The 24,208-nt window shown below is 43.2% G+C and overlaps 1 protein-coding gene across 2 annotated transcripts in view; it reads right to left on the bottom strand.

The window, feature by feature from the left end:
• lef1 (lymphoid enhancer-binding factor 1) overlaps positions 1-24,208 on the bottom strand; it is a 64,596-nt gene that overhangs the window by 26,668 nt on the left and 13,720 nt on the right. For both annotated transcript variants that reach the window (XM_015008650.2, XM_015008649.2), the window contains exon 4: positions 2,272-2,404. In XM_015008650.2, the coding sequence (XP_014864136.2) occupies positions 2,272-2,404 (133 nt within the window). The remainder of the gene's footprint in view (positions 1-2,271; positions 2,405-24,208) is intronic.

Genomic DNA, 24,208 nt, shown 5'->3' with positions numbered 1-24,208 from the left:
ATTGCTTGTACGTGGATTTCTGTTGGGTTGTGAGAGTGCAGATCAAATGCAGGAAGAAAAAACAAAAACGGCCCTCTGGGGATTTTTTTCCTCTCCTTATTGTCAGGAATTGATGTGAAAAGTAGAAACCTTTTCTCTGAAATCTAGTTTTTTCTTTATTTGTTTCCTGTTTGTTCTTTCATGCTTCGACATCACAGCGCATGTTGGCAGACGCAAGGCGTATGTGGAGCACAGCTTCCTCACATCTCCGCTCCGCAGCATTATTTATAGCCGGTCCCGTCTTCATCATCTTCATCATCATCGCAGGAGAAGAAAGCGAAAAGGTGGAGGACGAAACGCCGTTTTTTTCTTTCCTCAGCATCATGGAGAAGCTGCCAAGGCCTCCAGCTGTGCGGGCCACGCCGCCTCGTCCAAACTGTCAGAGCTGCAGCTTGATCTTATTCCTGCGAGCCGAGCCGAACCGAGCCGAGCTGAGGGAGCGGCCGGCCGACGGGCGGCTTCAAACCAGATCCCACTTCACCGTGACACCTTCGGGTCGGCGCGTCTCTACTGATTCCTGACAGCAGCGACAGTCAGAAGAAGAAGAAAAACACTGGAGCGTTGCACAAGTTAAATAAAAATTGGGTTCAACAATGTGTCGCTGCAGTATTTTTAGCGAGCGCTTTATTTTCTTCCAGAGCTTGAAGTCTTTCATCAAAGGCTGCTCGTTTGTCATCAGACGGCGACTTGGGTTTATTTTAAGGCCTGAGCAAACTGAGAACTCTTTTAGCTGTTTTACAAATTTATAATTGCATGACAAGTCGTCTATCGTCTTGTTTTAATCTCTATAAGAACCGTATTGTAAATATGTTTATTTAACACAGTGATGAGTGAATCAGTTGGGCCTAAGCTACTCTGTTCTGTCATCCTGTTTACCTGCCTCTTATATTTTAATCCTACATGTTTGGACCTTTAGGTTGTTTTCACACCTGGCTTCTCCAACTGATGACAAAAAAATGCATCATTGTTACATTTTCAGCCGGTTCGGTTCTCTTTCCCACTGAACTGTGTTAAACAAACCAAACTAACTGAAAAACCTGTTTCCCTCAGCACAGGGGAACAGGCACTGCGCCCCCTCACCTGTGGGGGCGCTGCGCCAAGAACTATGGGAGGAAATGACGCAGAAACCTCCAAACAGACACCGAGACCAACTTCCTTCTTCACAAAATATAAACAAAAATGGAGCTATATCATATTTTAGCGATGGGAGGATTTGTCATTTGTCTTTGGTACAAGACCACGATCCATTTCTAGCTAGCGCCAGACTAGCGCATTTGTTTGGGTTGTATTTACCCAGAATGCCCTGCACAGTACTCCACTTCCTGCGGTCTCCGCTTCACTTGCATTCACATTTCCATTTGAACCGCATCAGAATTTAGTTCAACCAAACCCATATCGAGGTTTGTAGGTGGACCAGAGTTTTAGTTTGAGTACGCATTCACTCCTCCCCAAATGAACCGGACATTCAAGGCAAATGAACTGGAGTTCGATTAATGGTGTTTTCACACCTGATAGTTTGGTAAATTCAGTTCCACTGGGTTCCAAAATTGCAACATTTGTTACATTTTCATCTGCTGTGGCTGTTTGTGTCACTGCACTGAGTCAACCCAATCAGACCCATTGAGCAACCTGTTCCCCTCCTCACCTCTGGGGGCGCTGCACCAAGAACCTCTGAAGGAAACAACATATGTTTGGTGGGCACTGCTAGCTCATTAGTTGGATATGATACATGAAGAGAAGGACGATATCAGTCCAACAGGTCCTGCTGTTTATTATCTCAGTTCAGCACTGCTAGCCCAGTTTCTTCTCTGATTTTGGATAAATTGTTGTGAACTGCTGCTATGAAAATAAACTGAACCGGATGCATATTATTTGGTGTTTGAACTTTTTTAACTGTTTCTGAAGAGAGTTTCAAGTATTTCCTGGTTCTTGTGGTCCAGAACCCTTTGAATACTACGGGTTCGCTACACAGAAGCAAGGAAAATGTGTGCAGCATCAGGTGGGGGAGGGGCAGCACGGTGGTACTCTATAAGACTTCCTCTGCCGACACACTTTAAACAATGAGAGAAACTTTTAGAGACCTCAGTAAAAGTTTCATCGCCCCATGGCTACAATTAAGTCTTAAACTGAACTGCAGCCCGTTTAACGTTCCTCCCATCACTTTTAAATGTCAAAAGAAAAGAGATGCTGAACATCTTCATCACCGTCCTGCTGCTGTCAGCGTGTCTCTACCTTGTTTGTTGCCTCCATCCTGGGGGTGATGGCCGGAGTGGGACCCCGGGGTGAAGTGCTCGTCGCTGTACGTGATGAGCGGCGTGAGCGGGTGGACGGCGTGGGACGGCTGCACCACCGGGACTTTGTTGGACTGAGGAGACAAAAAGGAGGACGTGAAAACCATTAGACTCATCTGCTTTACGTTATTTGCAACATGACTCAGTTTGCCACTGCGTGACGCACGGATAACGCAACGCAGCTGCAGGTTCCGGTCTCTAAAGTTTTGTTCAGGAGGACGAAATAATTTCGTAAATTTCTCGTCTTGAAGCCTGGTAGCTCCAAACTTTGTTTAGCCTAGGTCAGCGGGACTGAAACCCCGACTCCCTGGAGGGAGGCCGGGAAAACAAGTCAAAGGATGCAAACGGGAGGAGCGAAAAGAAGCAGCGTGTTCGGCGGAGCGCAGAGGAGAGGGAGAGAAATCAGAGAGTTGCAAGGTAGAGCTGGAGCAGAGGTCTGAGGCGGAGGATCAAAGGCAGTCATTAGCTGGTGAATAAGGGGAGTTCATTACAGAGCCAGAGCCGGGGGATGAGGGAGGAAGAGGAGGGCGGGGGACTGACGAGAGAAAGCAGAAAATATCTGCAGCAGCTTTTAGGAGACGGGTGATCACGCAAACGGCGGCCTGACTGTAAACCTTCATCCCCAGCTGACTCACAGAGACGACCTCAGAGGGAAACCGGTCCAAAACCGGCCCGACCCACAACGGCTAACCACTTCATCTGCAGCGCACACATGGAAACACTCAGCCATGCTAAATCTACTGTTCGCCATCTGAGCCGAGCTGCAGTCCAAACCTCCACAGGAAGTACGGCTAAATGCGGGACACGTTGGGGCGCGCCTGGACGAGACGCGGCGTCCACCGCACCGCTTCGGCTTTATCATCACCGCACTTCCAGACGGTTCTATCAAGATGAAGAACCGCCACCTTTTCCGGTCTTTAAACACAACATGGATGAACTTTGATGCACTTTCTGATTTTAATAAAAGAAATCATACCAAGGTTAGAGGCAGACTGCGCTTTCAATGGAAACGTTGCTAAGCTAAAGGTGTGCTTTAGCATACCTAAAACACATTATTCCCAATCCCTATGTGATTGGGAATAATGGGTCGAAGGCAGTCGGATCTGATACATGAAGAGATGGAGGCTACAGCATGACTCAGTCCAACAGGCCCTGCTGTTTATCACCTCAGTGCCGTGGTGGGCAGTTAGCTGTGCTAACCATAAACCACTATCATGAACATTAGTTCTGCTAACGCTAAAGAACTATATCAACATGATATTTAACAGAAGCTAATGCTAAAGTACTTCAACAACACGGTAATTAGCGAAAGCCAATGCTAAAGCGTTAACTTCAATCCATGTTAGGCCTGCCCTTGAAAAACTACAACCCTCGAGAAACAATTTAATTTTGACATAATTACATTTTCTATAGTCCTCTTATATTGAAATATAATTATTGTTGAAAAAAGAGAACAAAAGAAGAGGAAATGGAGCTGCTGCACAGTTTCAGCCAACTTCAAACTAAGAGCATGACTATAAACATCTAACTATTTGAATCATTCTTTAGTCGATAATCAAGCGCTAAACGTAAATTTGCTTCACTGTTAGCGTGTTAGCTGAAGAGTGCCCAGCACTTTATGTAACAAAGATCATTTTTCTCACTTTTTCACTGTCTGGAACATCTTTTGAACTGCAAGTAAAAATATGTGCTTCTGTTTATTCAGGAAGCCAGTTAACCAGTTAAGCATTGTGTTACGTGCGCTAAATGTTTTTAAAATAAGCAAGTGCTAAACAAAAACTTAGCTCTGCTGTTAGCGCTTTAGCAGAAGTGTTCCCACCACCGTCTCTGTGTATTTTGGGGTTTTACAATTTACTGACCCTTTAAATAAAGTAATTCTCTTAAAGAGACGATGTAACAAACTGCTTTTATTGTTGTCTAATGACTTGTGTGCTAAAGTGACATTCCTACAGTGCCAAGCAGTGACTGGTTCCCTCATCATACTCACACACACACACACACACACACACACACACACACACACACACACACACACACACTTCATAAAACCTCTCCAACACGGGATGCCTGGAATGTCTGAGTTTCTGCGATCCTCTCTCAGGCTGGCACCAGCTTCGGTTTAAGGCCCCCCTCTCCTTCCCATCACCCTTTGGGAACGTCCTAACCATGAAACGAAAGCGTCCCCGACCACACGAGGCATCATTTACCCCGGCTCCCTAATCAGGCCGAGGCTCCAATCCCTTCTGCCAATTTAGCTCCTCGTCTTTCCAGCTCGGCTTTAAGCCTCGCGGCGCTCCATCAAACACGGGACGCAGTGGACTCTCTGATGTGTGGCCTGTTTCAGGGAAAACAAAAACTGCCAGCACTGAGCTTCAGCTCAGGTGAAACAGCTTCTTTGACCTCCAGTCACAAAGGGTCAAAGGTGACGGGATAATCCAGGAAGGTGGGAGTGTCTCCAAAGAGGGACAGCCTTCTTAATGAGGCTGTTAAACCAGAAGGGACGGACTAACCAGGCCAAAGGGAGCAGGACATGCCCACACTGGAGGCTAAATTACAGCTTTCTCGCCCGTATTATTTTAATCCTCTCCACTCCCATTTGTTCTCCTGTGGGAATGAGATAAGAACCCGAAAGTCTCTCAACTTGTAGAGGAGAAAAAGCTCCTGGAAGTGACCAACTCTGGAGGAGCAGCTCCTCAGCTTCTCCCAGTTCCAGCTGTCAAATCCCATTTTTCATCAAGTTCCCAATAAACAGCTTCCATTCAGGGAGAAAGAAAGGCAAATCCACCATGGAAGAGCTGCAGACCTGTGACCAATACAGAATAAATGGCTTTTTGGCTGAACGACACCAACATTTCCTTATAGAGGAAAGAAGAGTCATCGATAACGGGACAGTTTATATATAATCCAAAGACGGGGAGCGTCGGTTCTTTAGAGTTCAGGAACAACATCCTGGCACTGATCAAGGAGCGAAGATGAGTTTGTTTTCGACTTCGTCCTACGTTTCATCCAACGGGATGGGAAGCAGGAGCGCTCTGGACCCTGAATCGGATCGATTCCTGGGACAATCGGGACCGTGGAGGTAGAATCCTAAAACGGTCTAATGGAAACCGTGTTTCCTTTGGAGCTGCTCAATATGGCTGGAAAACGTGTCAAGATACAGAGGTTACATATCAGTCAATATCGATATTTATTGATTAGTTTTAATGTTTAAATATCTGAAATACTGTCAAACTGGAGGCATGACCTTTCCCCTATTGCTAGAGGTGAGGTGGAAACATTTGTTGAATAAGTTCTGATGCAGCAAACTTTTACCTCACATTACTAATCAGTCGTTTCTGCCATTGGACTCATTTCTTTCTCTACGTCTCCAGACACTTTATCACATCGCCAACAAATAAGACAAAACAATTACAGCTTTCTGAAAACCTCTCTCCATATTTCTCTTCCATGCTAGTTTGCAGCTTCTTACTTCCTGCCTGTTACAGCTGTGCGCTCCGCCAACACTGACAACATTACGCCAGCCTGCTTGATTCAACCCAAACCTGTAGAGGCATAATTTACATTTTCTGTTTTGCTACGTTTTAAAAGTTTTATCTAAAATCACATGACAGTTGGATGAAAACTCTACACCTGTTGCCTTCTTTTGGAAAGTTTTCAGACATTTCCCACGGAAGGGGACTTCAGGACAGTCCCAGAATTTCCCTTTTCTCTGGGAATGCCATGGGATTCCCAAAGAGAAACCGGAGAGTTTCTCTAGACAGCCGGACGCCAAAAGTTTTCTCTTTGGACTTGCTGTCTCACCAACTTGGCTTTGGATGTAGGTAGACAGAGTTCCCTCCGAAGGACTACTGTCGCCTTATTGTATTATTTTGGTTACTATCAATGAAAAGATACAGAAAAATATCAACCAGGAAATGTTTATGTAGCAACACACATCAGCTTCCTGAATGTGCCTCTGATATTTTTAAAATAAACTAAAATTAGGAACAGAAAGGGAAAAAACTGGTTTGAAATGCAAACTAATTAAAGACACTGAGTTTGTTTGAGCTGTGATCCCGTCTCGTTCCCACCATGAGCGACTCCAAAAGCTCCAGTGGAGGGCAGCCATACTGGAAGTCTTTCCGTTTCACTGGACAAATAATAGGCTTACACTGCAAAAACACAAAATCTACCAAACTATGTTTGTCTAGTGTCTACTGCAAATATCTTAGAACACTTTAAATAAGACAAGACTAACTGAAAAGCAACGTTTTACAATATGTGAGCTTGTTTTGTCCCATTCCTTAATATTGATGAAAATATACTAGTAATACTGGCAGATTTTCTTCACTTCTAACTTTCGTAAAATGTCTTGTTAGAAATAATCTGCCAGTGGAACTAGAACTGTTTCAATATGAAGGAATTATTGACTTGAAACAAGCTCCTATATCTTGATGAAAAGTTACTGCTAAGTTAGTTTTGTCTTATTTTAAGTGTACTTAGATATCTGCACTAGAAACTAGTCCAAAAATACTTGGTAAGATTTACCGTTTTTGCAGTGTGGGACTTCTTCTTTGCTTAGGAAGAGCGGAAGAAGGGAGACAGAGAAGACTGATCATATCCAGGCTTGGCTGGGCCTTCAGATGTGGTTTCAGGTGAAATTTATTGTCTGGAACCGGCGCTGGCAGGAAGCCCTGGGTGGACAGAGGCTGTGGGAGTTTATTTGGTCCCTTTAAAGGCGGGTGATCATGAGAAATACGTCACACCAGAACCATCCACCCCTCCTAAATGTTGCCTTCTGAACCATCCTCTCCTTCTTCCGCCTCACAGCGCAGCTTTTGTACTCCACTCAATTATAGCACTTCTGCAGAGTGGAGTGGGGGGAAAAAAGGCGAAAGCGGGAATTTTATAATAATCACTTCCCACTTCTGTAATTTATATGCAATGAGGACTCTTGGAGCCGGCGGCTACAATCAAGAGAGTAGAAACGGTGTGAGGTGTTTCACAAACAGCTGGGGAGTCGGCAGCTCGAGTGGCGGTGGTGGGTTCCCATGCTGCTAAATCTGCCCACTAAAAGAAACCCTTCTCACCCGAAACACACCCAGGCGACTCCCCGAAATCCTACAGGAAAAAGATGCACTGCAAACCCAGCATGGGATGTGAACAGATGAGGCAAGCAGCTGAAATGGTTTGCTGTGAGATATAATTCACACTCAGGGTTGCCAGATCTGACTGACAGTTTCCAGTGAAACCAGCCCAACTCCAAAAGAAACAGAACAAATCTCAACCTCTAATGAAACCCGTGTTGGGAGCGCCAGATACCATCAATTAAATATCCGGAAATTTCTCACATGCCCACAACGCTGGAGGACAAAAAGGCGATTCATTCACTTGCCATCGAAAGGCAACAAAATGAAACCTGGAGATGTAGGTATTATTAATTTAGTGCCACAACAAAGTGAAAATACAGAAAAACCGCACTCTCCAGACCCGTTGCCATAGCAACTAACTGACAACAGCTCCACTCGCGTATCAGGATTCAACACCAAAAACCACGCAAACGTTTCCCACACAAAGACCAAAAGATTCAGTCCATCACAGTTTCATGTTTTCAGGTTTGATGTTTATTTTGTGATGATTAAGAAGTGATCGTCTGAATGAAGCAAAGGTTGATTAAATCATTTAAAACATCTGACCTGTCAGAAAGTTCACATGTGGTTCGCTTTTTTTATTTTCACTGAACCAAAACGCACCAAATTCTACAACACGTCTACATGTTAATGTTAACAAGGTCAAGCTAGCATAGAATTAAAAATAAGAAATAATTCTGCAGAAAATGACTGAAAACAGGGAAGGAGTCACTGCCGAGATCCAAACAACTCCCGGCATCCAAAACATAATTTATACCCAAATTTTAACTTTATTTAATGGAAATAACTCCTCACTGATGCACAGATAGACATCCTGTTATTTGAATGCTTGTGTTGACTCTTGTGTTTTTCTTCCAATAAAAAAAGCAACCCAATAAAGTTGGGGTTTATGACGACGTATTAGGCCAACGTAGGTAGAAATAAAAGAGTAAATTTCCACCAAAACCTCAGAAATTTTGAGATTAATCTTAGAAATGTTCTAAAATTTGAAAATGCTTGGCTTTAATCTCAAAATACTTTAGATTTTTGTAGCAAATTTTAAACTTTTTAAAGTCAGAAATGTCCACGTTTTGTCTAGAAAATTTCTGAGATCAATCTAAAAATTTCTGAGTGTTGTGGCAGAAATGTACTCCTCCTTTCTTCCTTTACAATGGCCCTAATAAGGCATCGCAGTTTGTTCCAGCCTAACATGTTCAAAAGCATCCCAATTGGGCGGAAACCCACCCAACCTGGCAACACGTTTTCCACTTGAGGAGAACCTTTTCAGGGTGACATCAGAGCGCCCACTCCCTTCTCCAGACCATTTATTTCCACAGACAATAGACTCAAAGCATCTGTAAATGCTAAATGTTTGCGTATGAAGCAAAGGGTGTGCCGGCTGCTGAATTCCTACAGTCATCCCAGGACCAGGTGTGTTTGTGTCCAACAAAAGAGAGCAAACATCGTCCTGCAGTAGCGTCTCTTTTGGAGACCAACCTGCAGAAGCCTAAATAAATAACCAATTACCATCCGCAGAGCCGCTTGAACTCCGCCGGCTTCGAGTGAGGCTCTAAAAACGGAATATTTCTCCAGTAGGATTGCCCCTTGGCCAGGGGGCTTAATGTAACCAAACCCAATTAATGAGGAAGAAAGCCAGGCTGCCAGCAAGCGAGGCGGCACCAGGAGCCCAGGGTAATGAAGCCAACCGTGGGGACAGCAGCAGCAGGAAAAGCCTGCCCTGGAGACGAATATCCATCTGTTATGAGTCCCAATCTTTCCCTCTGCCCCCCTTTCACTCCAATCAAAATCCCCTTCATGCTAATCAGAGCTCAACAGTAGAAAGGAAGCGTTTAAGGCGACAGTCGGTTGATAGAAATGACCAGAGCTCTGAGTTCGGTTTGGAGAAGCAAAAACTAACATCTTCAATGACAAAGTTTCAATTTAAATCTGAGAAAAAAAGGAAGAAAAAACCCCCTGAATATGTTCATGTTGCATGAATCAGAAAACAGGTAGCTAAAAACCAGAATGTGTTCATGTTGCATGAATCAGAAAACAGGTAGCTAAAAACCAGAATGTGTTCATGTTGCATGAATTAGAAAACAGGTAGCTAAAAACCAGAATGTGTTCATGTTGCATGAATTAGAAAACAGGTAGCTAAAAACCAGAATGTGTTCATGTTGCATGAATTAGAAAACAGGTAGCTAAAAACCAGAATGTGTTCATGTTGCATGAATCAGAAAACAGGTAGCTAAAAACCAGAATGTGTTCATGTTGCATGAATTAGAAACCAGGTAGCTAAAAACCAGAATGTGTTCATGTTGCATGAATTAGAAAACAGGTAGCTAAAAACCAGAATGTGTTCATGTTGCATGAATTAGAAAACAGGTAGCTAAAAACCAGAATGTGTTCATGTTGCATGAATCAGAAAACAGGTAGCTAAAAACCAGAATGTGTTCGTGTTGCATGAATCAGAAAACAGGTAGCTAATGAATTTAACAGTTCCACGCTGTAAATGAACAAAACACCAAAAGCTATTAACAGCAAAGCGTCTCCTCTCCCCAAAAATCAGTGAGCGCGACTGAAAAGGACCGAGATGGATTAGCCGTCACGCAGAACCTGCGCTCGGAGCGAGCCGCCGTGTTTTTTCAGCTCCGTGTTTCTGACATTCTGCATGTGCGCAGGAGATAATGCGTGTGAAATGTGCATGCCTCAGATGAAAAGACTTTATCCGCCTTTCAAAGTGTTCAACTCTTAATATCTGTGCGTCGCCGCTCCTATTAACAAACCGAGGGGAAACGTAACACAAATTATCCAGCTGCAAATTTCCCAACATGTTATGCAAGACGGGGGCGAAGGAGTTGAGAAACGAGAGGGAGGAGGGGATGCTTTCCGAGAGCAATGGCTGGAAAGAGTGGATGCAAGAGGCTGAGCTCGGTCTGGATTTGAAACTGTGGTGAGTAGACATTTGATACAATACTTAAAGATGACCTGCTATTCTTCTTTGAACAGGTTAGGATAAATTTATATAATTTTTTTTGCACAAAATCATTCAAAGATGATTCTGATATTTTGTCAGTTGTGTCTACTTTTGAGCTGTTTCAGGGCCTCTGCCACTTTAAATTAAGATAAGCTACTTTTGTCCACAACCCCCAAATTTGCGAGCACAAGAAAATGTCTGCAAACAGATGCACAGCTTTGAAAAGCATTAGTAGAGCCTCCTGCACAACTAATAAGAATGCAGCAAGTGGTTTCTGGATGGTCAACAACATAATACTTGTTTTTTCCAGCAGCCATTGTAGACTCCGGATGCTGGAACTTGGCTTGAGTTGCTAGGTAACGGGCCGGGGTGCGCTGCAGTTGCTAGGTAACGGGCTGTGCCTGCTTATGACGTTACCTTCAGAAAGGTTTTGAAATGACACCAATAAACATAAACTTGTTGCCAAAAAACAGCTGGGTGGGTTTTTAAGCGCTCTGTTTTTAGAAGCAGTAGAAACCCAAATGACAAAAACGTGGAAAATGTGAATTTTGCATAAATTAATAGTTGGACTCGATTAAAAAATTTAAATGAAGCTTACTGCTTTGTTTTTTTATTGACAAAATAAGCAACATTTTTCAATTTTAAAACTCATTTCTGCATAGACATATAAGCTCAACAACAAATATATCTATTTTTTTATATATGTTCTTCAGGTTACACAACCAACAGATTAGTGTAAAATCTTATTCTGGCTGCTCATCTTTCTTTACTATTGAGATGCTTTACAGGCCAGCTCCTGTCACACAGTGCGCCATCAGATCGTTTTCTGTTAACCCTCTGTGGGGCAACAGCTTTGTTGTCCATCGCTGCTGTTAGTGGATGTTGCTTGTGCGTCAGATTTAAGGGCGTACCAGAAACACACAAATACAAAGGTTCCAGCAGGAACCATTGCATGTTTGTAATCTGATCAAATGTTATTTATGTCACATTGAGATTCACCATGTGGTAAAACAGCATATTCCATTACTTACAGATTAGAATAATGCCTTAATATACGTAATATGTTATATACTAACGGTTAACCATAAAAAAAACAAAATTTTCCACAAAGCTGCATAACGTGAGATTGTGGCACAGATAACACATCTCTTCAAAATGTCTATTATTACGTTGTGACATCTGAGTAATTTTGACAGTTTGCATATTTACAGCATATAGCATTAGCAAGTATTAACTGTGGACTGGAAACACACAAAAGATCATCAGCGTCTTCACAGTCTGTCCTCTCTGTGGAAGTGGACCGGCTCTGAATGGAGGTTGGCTGCTCCACCGTCTGTGTGTGCGTGTGTGTGTGCGTGTGTTGGGGGTTGGGAGGCTCTGCTGGCTGAGCCCTGGGCGAACTGCAGGATGTTCACCTTGCGGCGGGACGCAGGGCTCATTATCCCAGCAGGACCTGGTCACATCAAAGGAGGAAGGAAAGGGCAAACATTCTGCTGAAGTGCCACTGTCAGCAGGCCTGGAAGCGCGCACACACACACACGCTCAAAAAACAGACTGCTCACACACACACACACACACACACACACACACACACACGCTCAAAAAACAGACTGCTCACACACACACACACACACACACACACACACACACCCCCACACACACACTTGAGCATCCAGTAAACATCCTTATCCCAGTAAAGAACAGGACTGCTCTGAGTAGCAATAAACTAAGAACAGAATCTGATTTTATTCCGACTTTCTGTAGAGAATCTGAGCATGAAGACAATCAGCACATATTAATGAACTCTCCATGAGAGAAACAAATCCCTGCACTGCAAAAACAAAAAGTCTTCAATCTTGTTTCTAGTGAAAGTATCTTTGTACATTTGGAATAAGACTTTAACTTACAAATAACTTTTCAAAACAATACAGCAGCTTGTTTTAAGTCAATAATTCCTTAATATTGATGAAAAAGTTCTTGTTTCACTGGCAGATTATTTCACGTATAACATGGGAAAATGTCTTGTTGTTAGTGAAAAACTATGTTGGTGAAACTGTTTTTTTTTAATTAATATTAATTATTGTTTAAGAAGAAAGTTCTGTGTCTCCGGAAAAAGAAACTCTATCCTCCAAGAGTTTCTAAAAACATGCTTTAATGTTCACGCATTAAGATTAAGATTAAGATTAATAATGCATCAGAATACAAAGAAGGACAAGGAAGTAAAACAGACGACTCACGTCTGGTTTATTCCTCATTTTATGTTGTTTTACTCACTTTTAAAACTTTAAATGATTTGGCACCAGATTATTTAGCTGTTTTCACTTTTGCAGTGCAGCCACTTTTGAATTTGTCTTAATTGAACTCCAGTCCGTTTAGATAAAAAGTCTGGGTCGTTTTTTGGATGTGTGAATGCTAAGCTAACTCTGATGGACTACAACGCACAGCATTCTGGGTAAATACAACCAAATCAAACACGCTAGTGAGAGAAATTTGACAAAGACAAAAGAGAAATCCATTGAAACAATAAGGAAAACATGCAAAATATATTATGAAATCTGATATAGTTCGAGTTGGTGTATGTTGATGTATTTCCTTTCAAATCAACTAAAAATTTGAAAGAATTAGAATGTAAATAAAGTTATTTTTGGTTATCTTTGCTATTTAAAATATCTTCCAGTTCCAGTGTTAAGTGTTCTTTATAAAATTAAAGTTTATTTGTCTTTGAGGGTGAACTTGCATTATAATGCCATTATCAATATATTACTTAATAAAAATAGTCTCAGAATCAAAATCTTATTGCTTATTGAAATGATTTCTGGACAGAATTAGCTATCGTGACAGATCTAGATCCAGTTTTGGTTCCCAGTTGAACTTTCCGGCGTAAAAATATTTTTAAAACATCCCCAACTCATGAACAGGTTTGCTCTCTGAAACTTAACCCCAATTCCTGATAATAAAATCAGATCTTTGCATTGATCCAGCCGAGCTGCTGCTCTGCTTTCCTTCGTTCAGCGGTTGAGCCGAAGCAAAGCAGAGCAAAAAGTGAATCCATTGATCAGCTGTGAGCTTCAGACCCTCAGCGCTGACCAGAAGCAGAAAAGGTTTAGAAAACACTTTTCCATGAATCAATGTGCATCCTCCCCCTGATTTTCACCAACTATTTATAGCGGTCCCGCTGCTGCATTAACCCACTGCATGATTTATCATTGGGAGCCAGCTCTGGCCTGCTGAGTAGCTGCATTCATGCCAGGCGGCACCGTGGTGCCAACAACAACACGCCGCGGCCCTCAGAGATGCACACAAATAAAACCGCAGCACAAGCTAACTCTGTGCGCCTGGAAACCTCGGCTCCTGCACAATAACACAGAAAGACGGCGAGAGAAAACCAGGAAAGTGCTGATGAGTTGCAGGAGCTTCGCAGATCTGTCGAACAAGAGCGGATTTGCCTGCTACACCTAGATAGTGTCCCCCCCCCTCTGCTTTCGCCCAGGTATTCTGGGCATGAATGGCTGTCAGTTTGGATTTGGGAGCTCAGCGTTGAGGGGGAAAATAGAGTCTGGTGGGGGTCTTTGTGCGTCTTCATTGGCAGAGACGAGCGCGGGAGACAGTGCCCTTCTCATTGAGCCCCGGCTCGCTCAAAACGCTGCGATTTCACATCCAGAGGGGGAAAAGAGAAAAAAAAGAGAAAGAGGGACGGATGAAGCTTCTGGCTGCTGGGGACGCTGGCGTGTCTGCGGGGAAGGTTTCCGATGGCACCGGGAAAACCGAGGATGGGGAGGTGATCTGAACGAGAGCAGCTTCTGCCTGAGCTGAGGAGAATAGTGACCCAGTTTTCCTTCTGCGTTTCACTCAGACGGATTCACACCCACCCACATGCACAGCCAGAATAGCAGGAACAAAAATAACGATGGATTACTTGCAGCTGATGACGTCATGGAGAAAAAGAGAAAGAAAAAAGGCGTTTTGGAGTAAAAGTTCAGAAATAAAATGGTAAATGTGGCGTTTGTTTTAATGATATGAGAGCGACGCAGCGCTGCCTCAGGTGAGGAAACACCTGGGTGTTTGTTTCAGTCTGAACTTTTGACCCGGTTATCAGGGAATCGCTTACCTGATCACCTTTGAAGAGATGTTTGTTTTCATCCCAATCGATCAGTCAGAGATCAGATCTGGCTTTGATCGGTGATCAAATCTGGAGATTTCTCAACATTTTTTAAATAATTTGACACTAAAAATGGCCTCAGTCTATAGATTATGTTAAAACGATTAGTTAGATTAATTGATTACTGAAATAATCATCAACTGAGCCAAAAGCAGCAGTTTTTGTCATGAAGGAGAACAGAAATCCAGGCAGCACAGGAGAGGCTAAGAACTTAAACACACTGGTGGCACTGGGAAGGTGCAGGACTAACGACACAACAAGCGACTGACGGCTACAAGGACAAGGAGCCGACGGGAAGCACAGGGTTACACAGGTGGGACTCAGGAAACACACAGAAAACCAAATCCTCACAGTTTTAGCTTCACTCGGTTCAGTTTTACTAAAGGAATGCTGATATTTAATTTCAAGCAATAAAATGTTTATCTTCTTATTTAAAAAATTTAAGTTTTTTTATTTGCATATTTTAATGCATTTCTAATTTTTAATTAATGCTTAAGTGGTTAAATGTAAAATATGTGGAATTAAATAATCTTAACTTTTTATCAATATGTTTTTTATTTTGCAAGCATTTCATGATTTTCTTTGAACCTGATGTTACCTTCACAACACGTTTCAGTTCTCCTTTCAATACATTTGGGTTATGCAGAAAATTAAAGGTTTTACAGTGGCCTAGTCAAAGTCCAGAGTGAAACCTGACAGTGGTGTGACTGTAAGCAGGCTTTTCTCCGATGCGTTCAGATTAAATCAATTCTGTTCTCCTCCAGAGACAAACGACTCATTGCCAGTTAGTAGTTATAATTGGGAACAAGTAGGGTTATCAAAAGCTTGGGGTGTACTAACTTTTTCCATAAAAGTGTGTTTTGGTTTACTCATTTACTCAACAAAGAAGCACAAAAAATGGAAGAAAATTAGTATTTATTTTGTTTTCTATTTTAAAAGCTTCCTTCCTCCAGGAATCTGCATCTCGGTTTTTCTCGGCAGATTGGACCTCCAAGGAAATCTCAGATCGTTGTCGACATGTTTGGTGCGTCTGTACTTCCTGTCCCAGCCTGACGCAGTGCTGCTGGTTTAATGATTCTGGTTCAGGACGTAATGAGCCGTATTCTCCGTCCCAATGTTCGGGACCAATTCACGGATCAACACTACACTCACTCACATAAAGGACCAAACAACAGTATCAGCAGCCCACTGTCTGGGTGCGATTCCACGTTTCAGGGGATTAACTGGTAAAGACTACCAACAACTGCCTTTCATTGGGGAATTAGCCGTTAATCAAACCCCACGTCTGAGGATTTCTCTCCATCCAGAACTGCACGCCCCTGCTAGGAGGTCTGAATGGGAAAACGCAGAGCCATTCAGATCTGATCCGCGCCAAACAAACGGCTTTTCTCCAACCTCACAGAGGCAGGAACCCTTAAAGGGCCTCTCCAAGGAACCGAGCGGCCGCAAGAAAGGCCCCGCCCCCTTCAATTAGCTTTGTGGCGGCGGGGTTTAGCGGCTTTAACGCAAACAAAACAATGACCTTGTTCAACACGGCCGATACGGCCTAACAAATGGAAATTTCTGCAACACAAAAGGGGTGCGCGAGACCCGGGGCGTATGGTTACCGCGGCGATACGGCGATAGGCGTCCACCTGATTCAGCAGGCCTGAATGGGTTTTCATCACAATCAGCTCTCCACCGGATTAAAGCAAAACGAGCCGCTTGATGGAGATATTCATGGCTCTGCTGAGAGGCTGAGACGCTTCAGCTGGAGCAGCAACAGAAAGCAAAGGCCTGTTAGAGCAGAAAACACTGAAATGATAATAAATCAGGCCTCATTCATACGGGACAACAACAGTGACGAAACATTCACGAAGATGTTTCAAAGGTTTTAGGGCTTAGTTGCTCCATTTCTGTCCCAAAAGCTGCCAACAGGTGATTTATGCATGTTAAATCCTGAGAAATATTTACATTTAAATTATTTAATTAAATTTTTTCAACTGAGTATCAGGACCATTACGAGAATAAAGTTATAATATTAAGAGAAACATGTTGTACAAGAAATAAATCATAATATTAAGAGAATATAATAAATAATAAGAAAAAGTCCAAATAAGAAAATAAAGTCACATTAAAAAGTCAACATGAGGAAAAAGTCATGATAATATGAGAATAAACGTATAGTACAAAAATAAAGTAATAAAATAAGCAAAAAAGGTCATTATAATGGAAGTGAAGTCAAACAACAAAAAGTCAGAATATGAGAATAAAGTAATAAAAATACAATAAGACGGGTAACAAAAAGTAATATTTGGATAAAATGCTAATAATTCAAGAAAAAGTCACTATGAAGGAGTTGTACGACAAACGATGATTGTAAAAAGTCATGATGAGAAAAAAAATCGCGATGATGCAAAAATAAACTCAGAATATCAACAGAACAAATTTGTAAAACTGCGAGGAAAAAGCCGTACGACAAATCAAAATGATACAAGAATCTACTTTATATTACCAGAATAAAATTGTAACATTAGTAGAATGAAGTAGTAGTTTTATTAAAAATAATTAAAGACTAAACTGAGGAATGCTGAGCATCTCCTGAGGTTATACTTGGCTTAGCTTTACAGCTTTAAAGTTAGCTTTACAGATAATATTTATTATACGTTTATTTTTTAACATCAACATCAAATTAATGTGACGGTTTTAGATGATCACAGCAGACCAAAGATTTGCTCTTATTAAAACTTTTTTTCTAGTAGCAATATTGTGTCTTTGTTCTCATAATTAAAAAAATTAACTTTCTCTGTCATCACCACATTTTTTATTTAAATCTAATGAAGATTTCTGTATTTGTCTGATTGCTGTTGAATTCATTCCTTCTGAAGATGTCTGAGTGTTTTGATGGATGATCAAACCAAAAGTCATCAAAGTTTGATTGAAGTTGGGGATGAAATGGACCAATGAAGCCCGACTCTCTGCAAGTTTGTTTGGGTTACAGCTGGAGAGTAAAAACGGCCTAAATAAAGTCACATCTCCAAAGTACTCCTCTAAACCGGGACATTGACTTGAGATGACCATAAGAGGGAGCGACCTCCTGCTGGTGGATTATTTCTGAGTTTCATAACCTCGTTTCCAAACAGTTACCCAGCAGTAAATGACTGCAGATTGCATTAACCGATGCCAAAGCACGAAGACTCCCGAGGGCGTAAACGGAGACTCAAACTGTTTTCCTTCCTGCAAAATTCTGGTGCAAAGAAACCAAAACGGCTCGTTTACAAAAAGTTTCCAACTATATCTGCAGAAAAAAAGAAACTCTATCCTCCAAGAGTTTCCAAAAACATGCTTTAATGCTCATGCATTAATATTAAGATTAATAATGCATCAAAATACAAGGAGGAACGAGGAAGTAAAGCGGATGACTCACAAGACCAATTCAACCCGCTTTCCGGGGTTATTCTTCATTTTTATGTTAAGATTATTTTACTCACTTTTAAAACTTTAAATGATTTGGCACCAAATTATTTAGCTGTTCTTATTTTCACAGTTCAGCCACTTTTGAATTTGTCTTAATTGAACTCCAGTCCGTTTCCCCAAAAAGTCCGGGTCGTTTTTTGGACGTGTGAATGCTAATTGAACTCTGGTCCACCTACAAACCTCGGTCTCTGTTCGGTTGAAATGAATTCTGGTTCGGTTTGAATGCAGATGTGAAAACCAAGCAGACCTGAAACCGCTCCAAAAGCAGGAAGCAGACTACAGCGCAGGGCATTCTGGGTAAATACAACCAAAACAAACGTGCTAGCCTAGTGCTAACAATAGAAATGGCTCTTCAGCCAAAGACAGAAGAGAAATCCTACAACTGCAAAATTTGATGCCACTCCATTCCTGTTTACATTTCCTGAAGAAGGAAGTCGTTTTGTTGTTCCTTCAGTGGTTCTTGGTGCAGCGCCCCCGCAGGCGAGGAGGGGAACTGGTTCTTCAAAGGCCTTGGTTCATTTGACTCGGTGCAAAGTGAAGGCAACTAAATGCAACCAATGTTGCAACTTTTTGTCCCAACATTGAGAACAGTCCAGATCAGGTATTGGTGACAATGTGTCCGATCCATAATGGCGGATCTATTCAGTCAAATCTGTGCTTTGTGCTCTGAGTGATGTCATGCTTTATTACTTATATTAAATTATATTTAGAGTTTCTAACTGCACGGTGTGCAGCGTTACCAAATAAAATTATAATTCAGTAAATTTTCTTTTAAAGAAGCTTTTCTGTTTTTCTGTATCAGAACGGTATCGACCGATACTAAACCTCAGATATCGGTTTTGGAAATGAAAAATCGGCGCTTCTCTAATTGTTACCCTTATTATATATGTCCCAGGTTTTGACCTTTAAAAGAATATTTATTGTAACCTCGCAAAAAAATCTAACGAACAATGATTATAAAGTTATTAATTTGCAGAGTTCCTGGTAGAAAGGATTGGAGGAACGATTATTGTTCCTGTATATGACGGCGAGAGACGGGCGCTTGCATCTCGTCCACCTTTTATGTCGGAGGACGGCGGTTCGGTGGCGGTGGACTGATTAGAGGTTCTGATGGTCGTTTGATGGCGGGCGGCTCAAAGTGTGGGACCGCTCTGATGTCTCTCCACTGGAGGACATGAAAAGCATCACCTGGGCTCACGACCGCCGGCGGCTTTAAGGGGCTCCCCACCGGGCCCCATTCAGGACACATAATCCATTCAGCGTGGCCTTTGACACTCCCTGAGTCAGCCCCACTTCCACTCCCGACCCGGTTTGCTGAAGCTGCAGCAGACGCAGAGATCCAAGATGCATCTAATTTATTTAACATGTCCGTCCCAAGAGGGAAAATGCGAGCTCCCCATCAACGAGTTCGCTGTCCGCTGATCAAAAGCAGCGTGGAGTACGAGGAGAGCTCATCAGATAAACAAAAAATATTCTTGCTGGATTTCTTTGTGGGTTTCATCATCCTGCATCAAGTGACTGCGAGGGGGGAAGAAAACAAAGCCTTGTTTTCATCCCCGTGACATCAGAGTGTGCAGACGGAGAGCGAGGGAAGAATCAAGAGTTTGGAAAACTGTCTCTCAATTTGCTGCTCCAAAAAAACAAAAAAAAGAAAAGAGGGAGGGTTCTGCTTTCCAGCTGCCTGGCAGACAAACCTCATATGAATTGTTGCTAAAACCCAAATCTCCAGGCAGGATTAGTCAAACTGCTACCATCTTCTAGGTTTGTCTGAACTTGGAGTGAGTATAATTGGTATGAATCGCAGCTGCACAGACTCGACCAACGCCGCCGTGTCTCCTCTGTGACTCGGGGGGCCATCAAGTTTTTCCCAGCCGTAGTAAATCGGGCGCCTGGGGCCAGAGCTGAGCTCGCATTTCGGAGCCGGGACCCGGGAGGCCGTCGGGGGACGGAGATATGGCGGTGGTGGCAGCGGGGGAGGGGAGAGGGGCGTGGCCAATGGGCCGGCTGGGTGAGTAGGCGGGTCTGCAGACCAGCTGGGCGTTCCTAAAGGAAGGAAGGCAATTGTTTCTTTTTTTAAATGTTGCTATAGCTTACATTGTCCAGTAAACTCCGGAATAAAGTTGCAACATTTGTTACATTTTCAGCTGCTGCGATTCATTTTCTCACTCAGAGCCAAGTGAAAAACCTGTTCCCCTCCTCACCTGTGGGAGCGCTACACCAAGAGTCACTGAAGGAAACAACATAGAAGAAGATACTGAGTACAACTTCCTTCTTCAGAAAATGTAAAACCAGAGTGATATTAGATATTAACAGCTGTAGGACTTCTCTTTTGTCTTTGGTAAAACAAATCACAAACCATTTCTCCTGCTAGCTTGTTGGGTTTGGTTGTATTTACCCAGAATGTCCTGCTCTATAGTCCACTTCCTGCTTTTGGAGCGGCCTCTGGTCCGCTTGGCGTTCACATTTGAACCACAGCAGAATTCACTTCAAATGGAGGCAGACCAAGGTGGACCGGAGTCTGATTACGCGTTCACACCTCCCCAAACAAACTGAACTTTCAAGGCAAAAGGTTTGATTAAACTGGACTAAATGATGCTGGTGTGAATGCACGCTAACTTCTGTGTCATTGGACTTTATTATACCTTTTTTAGTTTTTTTGAACCTGCTGTTGTAACCTGGGGTACCAGAAGACTTGGGGTTAGTTAGACTTTAAACAGTTAGGCAGTTTTAGCCGGGCCTACATTAGCAGCATCTCTATAGATCTGTTGCAACATGACTTTACGCGCAAGATCCAACCTCCGGATCCAGTGAGCGACAGACTGCCATTGGTTTTAACTGTCAGTCTGTCAATACAATGCGCTACATCTTAAATGTATAAAAGAAAAATGGACACAGTGCTTTACTACTAATTGTTAACACTATGTCATCTAGATAACAAGGTCAGGAAAAAAATAGCGAAGGTGTGGGAATTATATCAGCTATGCTAGCTTGACTTTTCAACCGTAACATGTACATGTGCTGCAGAATCCGGTTTGTTTCGGTTCAGTTTAAAAAAGGCGACCCACACACCAACTCTCTGACAGATCATCAGCAGAGCAGGAGTTTAAATCAGCCAATCAACCTTCACTGTGTTCAGACTATCACATATTAATAATCACAATGTAAACATCAAGCCTGAAAACATCGCCCAGGGTGCCAAACAGGCCAGAGGGGCCTCTGCGTGACCCTATCGCTGCTCGTGCCCGTGCCTGGCCCCCCTTATGAAAGCCTAGACCCGCCCCTGCTGCGAGGTGCCATTACACACACGCTCCAACACAAAGGCGCCCGGCTCGTTAGCACTCTAACTAGCGGGCTCCATGGCAATCAGCGCTCTCCTCTCTCAAACATGGATACATCTGCAAGTGTAATCACTGCATTGTGCTCTGATTTTCTGCTCTGCTGGGCAGCGGCGCGGCAGCCCTCTCCACCGCCTCACCGCGGCCTCGGCCGGCCCGCTGCGGATCACACTCTGCCCGGTCGCTCAGGTAACAAGAGTCACTAATCCGGCCGGGGTTGAATTACAGATAATTGCCTCGGCACTGTGATTGATTTCAGCCCTGGAAAGAAGACGATGACGCCGCCTCCCCCTCCTCTTCCTGCCTCTCTCCAGCGCGGCGAGCGGCAGCCAAGACTCTCCATCTAGTAGGAGGCAGGAGGCTTTGAAGAGATCAAAGCCAAGGCCGGGAGCAGTTGCGCGCCCAGGGAATACGGGAGAGAGGCTTTCTGCTCCTCAGCCCTATTTTCTAGCGTCATGTTGGATTGCAGCTGTATTGCATTTCGCCAGTTTTCTTAATGCTCTTGGTTTTGACTTTGACATCAGTGATCCCCCTTCTCTCTCCTCCGCTCCCCCTAACCATCGGTTTCTTCAAAACAAGAAGAGAGAAGGAGGTAAATGGATCCAAAAACAGATTCTCCTCTCTCTCTTTTTTATATTTTCACAACTCCATAATTGGACAGTTCAAAGGAGAGGAGGGGAGAAATGTAGCATTTGTTTTCAATTCCACCGCCGATATGAAAGGAGCGACAAACTTTTATGGCCTTCCCAAAAATTAAAGGCAGGCGCTTTTTTTTCTAGCAGTCAAAGAACGGCGTGTTTTTTACGGCCGAGACCACACAAAACGAACTGATAGCTAAAGCCTCTCCTCTTTGTCCTCCCGATGGAGTGAACACACACACCAACACACACATGCCGACAGAAAAAAGTGGTTTGATGTTCGGCACAAGAACACAGAAGGAGGCATGAAGAAAAAGCCGTAGCCATGTATTCATTTAATGGCTCCGCTAATAAAGCCTGGTGGCAAGAAGGCACCCTTTGTACTGCAACTATGCCGGCCCTGTACCACCTCCTACACTGGGGACCATTAATATTTCAGCGCTGTCAGAGACGCATTGCATGTGAGCGTCTTTAGCGCTCACACCCACAGCAGAGGGAAATAATGAGCTTCTGAAAAAATATGAAACAGCAAAAAAAGAAAGAAAAGGAAGGCCGGAGCGAGAACGGATTCATCCAACAGAGCAGCTATTGATCATGGCTCGGTCTCTGAGCGGGACAAAGTGAGGGCTGTTTGAGCTCCTCTGAAGTCTGGACACAGCTGGCAGCATTTGGAGCCATGTTCTTACCCCTGTGAGCCCATTGTTCCCGCTCCGCTGCAGATCGCTACTTGGAACTGTCTCTTTATAGAGCTGCGAGCTGTCAGGATGAGGTCAGAAAACGCTATTCATGATTTTACTCACTTTACAGCTGTAGCAGAGAGCGGCCGCCTCCAGTCCCTGCTGGAGTTTGACAGAAGGTCGTGTAACTTTATTATCAGATTAAATAACAACAACAAATCTAGTCCGGTACACTCGGTTTGATTAGGGGCCAAATATTTGTACAATTTTCAGCTGCTGTGGTTCTTTCACACTCCAACCTGTTCCTCTTCTCACCTGTGGGGGCGCTGCACCAAGACCCACTGAAGGAAACAACATGAAAACTTCTGAAGAAGACACTGAGCACAACGTCCTTCTTCACAAAATGTTAACAAAAATAACGATTTTAGTGGTGTATGACTTCTCTTTTGTCCTTGGTACAGCCATTTCTCCTGCTAGCATTAGCCTAGCGCATTTGTTTTGGTTGTATATACTAGGGCTGAAACGATTCCTCGAATGATTCGAGTACCTCGATTACTAAAATTCCTCGAGGAAAATTTACCTGCCTCGAAGCTTCGTTAATTTATGTTTTATTAGTTAGCGCACTGTGTTCCGGCCGGGACTTCATTTGCGTTGCGCGGAGCTCTCACTTCCGCCTCTGAGTTGTTGACAAAAGCTAAGTCTCAGCGGCATAAAGTCCAATCTTCAAGATTGGCCCGTGGGGATTTTATTGATTGATGATAATGCCTGACTTTTTATCGTTTTTGGGGAACCAATAAGCATCCTTAAAATGACTGGGGGAATGCCTGGAGTACGGCAGCATTTCTCCTCCGGGGCTGCTGGTTGAAAGCGAACGGCGGGAAGAGCGCTGAGGTGAGCGGATAGCCTGAACAGGGCGGGCGGCTGAGTAGCTGATGCTTACCGTGTAAATGTAGCTTTACCGACGAACCGCACAATAAATTTCATATCCCGGTCTGAAGAAACGGGTGGCGGAGCGCATCGTACATGGCTGGTAGATGAGTTTCTGAGTGTGACCAGTGAAGGTGTCGTAAATATCCCGTATTGCTTCCCCCCGTGTTCGTCCCCCGGTCTAACGGTTCGTCAGTCCGCTGGTCTATTTCCTCCCCTCCACCCCATCTTACGTTCGTTCATTCGCCCTCTCTTCCCACTCCAGGCGGCATTTCCCGTATTTTCAAACCCAAAGCGTGACAGGTTAGGTGGCAAGGTGAGTTTAATTAATCTATTAAACTCACTGAAGATGAATACATAAACTAAAAGCTGGATTGTAGACATTTTTTATAAGCATATTTGTGAGCCTGCCTCTTTGTTATTAAATTCAATATAATTTCAGATTTTTCTATAACTTTTCTTCTGGTTAACTTAGAAAGTGAGCTATTATTGTTACAGGTTAGTTTTCTAAACTACAAAAAAGCAACTGTTAGGGATGCTCAAATATGAAAAATTGGACTGATATTGATATCTGATAGTAACACCGGTATTATGCCAGATT

This window comes from Poecilia mexicana, unplaced genomic scaffold (assembly GCF_051168715.1).
Source record: "Poecilia mexicana isolate PSO_F unplaced genomic scaffold, ASM5116871v1 scaffold_1, whole genome shotgun sequence".
NCBI classification, from domain to species: Eukaryota; Metazoa; Chordata; class Actinopteri; order Cyprinodontiformes; family Poeciliidae; genus Poecilia; species Poecilia mexicana.
Note: the sequence above shows the minus strand (reverse complement) of the source record. Positions and strands in the feature narration are given on the sequence as shown.